Source organism: Buceros rhinoceros, unplaced genomic scaffold (genome assembly GCF_000710305.1).
Source record: "Buceros rhinoceros silvestris isolate BGI_N320 unplaced genomic scaffold, ASM71030v1 scaffold19939, whole genome shotgun sequence".
Taxonomy (NCBI): domain Eukaryota; kingdom Metazoa; phylum Chordata; class Aves; order Bucerotiformes; family Bucerotidae; genus Buceros; species Buceros rhinoceros.
This window is the reverse complement of record NW_010433707.1, coordinates 18,191-23,312: the sequence shown is the minus strand read 5'-3', so window position 1 is coordinate 23,312 and position 5,122 is coordinate 18,191. Positions and strand designations below refer to the sequence as shown.

At 39.3% G+C, this 5,122-nt stretch overlaps 1 protein-coding gene across 1 annotated transcript in view; it reads right to left on the bottom strand.

Moving 5' to 3' along the window:
- Positions 1–2,672: 2,672 nt before the first annotated feature.
- NUCB2 (nucleobindin 2) overlaps positions 2,673–5,122 on the bottom strand; it is a 15,718-nt gene continuing 13,268 nt past the window's right edge. The window contains exons 11-13 of the mRNA XM_010144209.1: positions 5,016–5,122; positions 4,609–4,690; positions 2,673–2,785 (exon numbers count right to left, since the gene is read on the bottom strand). Of these exons, the coding sequence (XP_010142511.1) occupies positions 2,673–2,785; positions 4,609–4,690; positions 5,016–5,122 (302 nt within the window). The remainder of the gene's footprint in view (positions 2,786–4,608; positions 4,691–5,015) is intronic.

Sequence of the window (5,122 nt, the reverse complement as noted above, 5' to 3'; positions counted from 1 at the left end):
CAGGTGTTTGATAACTGAAGCGTTATCAAGAACTGAGGCTCTAACTTCCACATAACTTAGGGCAAATAATTGTCAGTTTGCCTAAACTTTGATTATTGTTACAGGTAAACCTGATCACCAATTCTAAGGGTTAAAAACCTGCCTGTTTCCACTTCTAAAAAATGAACAGAAAGTCTGTGGTACACTGCTAACTGCAAGCCTAATAATTAAATCAACACTGACAAGAACATCATCTAGGTATCAGATAGCAATTGAAGCTGTGCAGCATTTCACACCAAATGCACCTCGGTGGCTAGTTGAAATGCAAAACGAGGAACTTTCGCTAATGCTAACCCACAATGAAACAAGTGAAAACCCTGGCTTCTCAAAAGTGGCTTCCGAAGAGTCACCACTGACAGTCACTAGACGGGAGTGATCAGAAGCTGAGTACACCACCCAAATTACAACAGTTCTCTACAAAACTCTGGTTGTTTCAAAAAGTAAATGGGATAAGCGGGATATAATGCCAATCTCCAACAGCAGGGAGAGTCAGGATCCTACAATCAAAATGTAAGAGGTTGCACTGAAACTGAGGCTTGAGCATTACACCACAAAGCACGTCATTACACACAATGATATTTGTTAGGAGGCAGATGTAGCCTGAAGGAATGATTTGTATGGTAGAAATGCCTTCACACCAAACTTCAGTCCTTGATTCTCTACGGCTGTATCGTCTGTCCACTGTAAACTTTCATGTGGGATGGGAAGGACACAAGAAAAATTTCTCCTCACCTTTTCCTCGCCCAAAGCCAGGGCTGTGCACTGAGAAACTCTGTTAGACTGGCTGTAGCTGTTAACGATGCCTGGGCCTCTCGGCAACAGAAGCTGTTGAAAGGTATTTTACTGTCCTGACAAAGACACATTAATTGTATGGAAATGACAATGGAGACACTGGTTTTGGAAACTAAATTAAAATGTTAACCACTTGTGTAGAGAACAGTGAGGGGGGGGGTAAAAGAAGTTTGATTATTTGAGTAGTATAAATGAAGGAAATGTGACATGACAACTAACAAGATGAAACCTAACCCGTTGGGGCAGTGAGTTCTTATATATTATGTGGAGAAGAGTAATGTGCTCAGGCCTGACCAAAGAAGCCCTAAATATAGAAGGAGTATGCCTACCTTCTATCACTCCTAGTTCTTCAGAGTGGAAACCTTCCTAAATGTCAATACAAAATGTTAGTAATTGTCCCCTATCTTTTTTGAGTTTGCCTAAAATATTCAAGTCTTATTTTGAAAAACAAAAGCTTGCCTCTCTTTCTTTGCTCAAACCCCAAATGATCTCCTTTAATAGTGCTGTCAGCAGCTAGCTACAGAGCAGGAAAGAAAAGAAATGCAAAGGATGCCTGCCAAGCTGTGTGTGCATCAGTTCTAAGCCAGCATTATAAAACTGCAACAATCCGTGTTTAAAAAAAAACCCAAACCCACAAAAACCCAAGCAAACAACAAAATGCAAAGGGGGTTTACACTTTAGGATGCTTTCAGTCTGAAATGAATGACAAGCAAGGACAATCGCACATTTTTTCGATGTTACAGTAAAACCCACAAGAAAATTAACTTATTATTGTAAAATCTTGGCTTACGATATTAGGGACCTATCCTGGCTCAATACCAAAATAATACAATCAAGTAGCACCCTGTTTTAGGACACTTCATAAATTTGCACCAACTGCTGAAAGACTAATAAGAGTTAATAGTGAGAGTCTTAACAAGTCAAAGATTCATGTCCGAGAAGAGCTTTCTGAAGCACACGGTGCATTTTGAAAACCATCTGGTATTATCTTAGGAGGTAGGCTAATCTGAACAGAAGACAACGAGTCTTGTTCTGCTTCGCACAATATTTCCATCAACATTAAAAGCTTACTTAATAACACGCAAAGTTTTGAGATCAGCTGGCACCTGATGAAAGAAACAGGGACAACAGTACTGTCCCAAGAGCCAGTTGAGTATTCAACTGCTACACAGAATTAGTCTCAACAAGGAGGACGGTTCAGACCAATACACCAGAAGTACAGTGTTCCTTTTGAAGGCTTGCAGTGAAATTCTTAGGCTTCTGTAAACATGAAAAATATTTGCTGTTCCACATAATTCTTCGCTGTGTATAGATTTTAGAAAGTGCAAACTTTCTGCAATTAAGGATTAGAAGATTATTTTTTATTTGGTCTCAAAGAAGAAAGGGTGTGGTAGTGCTGGAAATGGTAGGCCTTTGTCTACGGTCTTTGTGTCCCTGTATTTCGCTTCTCAGCGTTTCTAGAAAGAGTTTCTACACAGAACTAGACCTAGTTGCTGCTTTCTCTCTGAGAAGACTCCAATTCATGCTTAAACACAGAACGGCAGACATCTCCCCCCTTTTTGTAAGAGAAGAGTTCAACAGCTCAGTCCCTTGGCCATAAAAATACTTAGTTTCTTTAATTCCCTCCTCCATTACAGCCTCTAAATGATCCCTTTGCATTTCTCACTGATGCACTGGAGAGAAAATTAGCTTAATTTATGATTCAAATCTGATTAATCTCTAACATTCCAAATGATTTTACAATCTGGAGAAGCAAGTGGAGACTTCACGTTTCACGCTGATTTCCTCCCCCCCTCCCCCCCCCAATTAATAAAGATGCTATAAAGTTGAGGCACAAGTGGTTAAGGGTGAACTTGTTCAGTTCTAGCAGCTGGTTCTTGGACGTGTCCAGGTGGTAAAGGCTGATCACCTCCCACAGGATGTTTCGGTGCATCCCCAACTTTGTGTTCCCCAGCTGTAAAACAAGAATAAAATCATCTGTAACTTCTCAATTAAATTGGCCTTGAATGTGAAAAGTCTCTAAATGAAAGTTTCTAGTGTAGGGACAATCAACAAAACCTTCTACTTTTTGGTTTGTAGGTGGAATCGGGAATTTTCTATGTGACTAACAAACAATGAAATTGGATTGAGATTACTTGATAGACTGCATTATTATAATACTCAGTGTTTCCTCTTAGATTACTAGTTGTTTCTGTTTTCGGTGAGATGTTTTAACTTACATAACACAGTGTTTCTTTTGGAGATTGTTCTTTCTGAAATTTAGTAGGTGTTTATGAAATCTTTAATCCCAATATGGGGAGCTTGAAAATAAATAACACCTTGTTCCTGTGTTTTATTCCTCACTGCGTCAGCAATACTTACAACATTGTCCCTTTGCCTACCTTTGAATAATACTAATTGTCATAGTTTGCTGAAAATTTCAGAACTTGCAGCTGCATTTTTGTGATTTTCTACCCCCCACCCCTGCTCATTAAACTTCCCTTAGTAGCTCCACCAGCCTGCAGATTAGAAATATTGTCTACTTGGATCTCCTTAGCTCAGTGAATGAGTAGCGACTAACGCTGGCTAATATAATGAATTCTTACGACACCTGATTAAATGACTTTGCAGAAAATCTTTACATAAAATAATACATGTGTTAAGAACAGTATCTGCTACCACACTGTGAGTATCAAAATACGTATCATTAGTCCAACTCCCAGGGCATCTGCTATTACACATAATGTTTTCACTGAAGGTGAGAGGAAGTGAGGCTCTCAGAACTAAGGATCATAAAATGAAATTACCCACAGGCAGTTTTGAAGCAAATGAAAGACAAAATTAAATTGGTACTGAAATTCCATTTTTTCTCTTCACAGAAGTGGATTTAGGGGTTGAATTTCAGGTACTCAATGAAGTAAGCTATAATCACTGAATATACCATTTAAGGTTTGAAATCCCACTGTTGGTTCTGCAGGAGCAGTTAAGAGCTTCCAGTATTCAAAAGGCTGCCTGGATACAGTCTGAAGCCTTATGTTCGAGATGAATGTCAAAAAGTGCTTGAAGCTCTACTGATAATGTTAGCACATGAACATGGAAGCCAATAAAGCCATATTAGTTCCAACCTTGTCAGAGGGGGAGAAAAAGCAAAGTTAGGATGTATGGAAGAGTGGAGCCCCTTTAAAGCACAAAAGAAACACGGACGATGTGCTATGGATAAGGAGTGCTAATATATACCTGACCATTTGGTGGCCACCAATGAGCAAATGCAATGATTTATTATGACACTATCATCTTCCGAGGGCGTTGAAACAACTAGTTTTTTATACTGTCTAAAACTAACCTGTCATGTCACGTTGTGCCCAACTGCTGGCAGATTGGCCACTGAGGACAGACTTGTTAAAAAGCATTTAAACCTGTGGCTGGTAATGCAGCCACAGAACGCCAGACAGACCTGGTCATTTTTATGCCCCTATTCTTCTCTGAATGCTCTGAAATCCAGATATACTAGACCTCAGTATTTTTAGACTCATAGGTACAATACAATCCTCTTTCTCTGCCCATCTGATGCCTTGACTTAGAACTCCGGTTTTTCACTACGGACTTAAAAGCACTGAGATTTCAGGAGTATGTTAGAAGGGTTCCGTAATTCCCTCTTAAAGTCAGTTCAGTGAACCTCTGTACAGAGACCATTATACCACATTGTATTAACAGTTTCCACAGAACATATAGCTTGAATGACTTATACATTGGAGGCCTTATTTTAAAGTCTGTGTATCTACACGGAAAGTCACATACGGGGCTGGAATTTCAGTTCTCCAGCTGGTCCTGCAGGAGGATTTCCTTGCTGTAGTTTCTTTTGTTCCATCTGTTTTACAACCTGGTGGAAAATAAAATACCACAAATGAAAAATTTAAATCTGTCAACTTTCTCTGATGTGACATAAATGAATAACCTTAAAACAAATTTTGCAGTCATGATGTAAAGTCTTTTTAGTGAGTATACTGACTGAGATGCTTGCATTGTTTGCTATTAATTCTGAAAACTAGATTATGTTTTGCTGTGGTACCATTAGCTTAGAATTCAGCTGGGACTCAATACAAGAAATCAAGGTAAAGAATGCTCTAGAACTGGGGATTGTCATGAGCTGTTAGACACATAAAGATACACAAAAGGGGAAAAACAAAAATCTCTTCTCTGTGTACCTGCTGAAGCTCTTGTTTCTGAGCCTGAAGCTGATCATGCTGCCTCTGTAGCTCTTCCTTCTGCCTCTGAAGATCTTCTGCCTTCTTTCTAAGCTCATCTTCCTGCT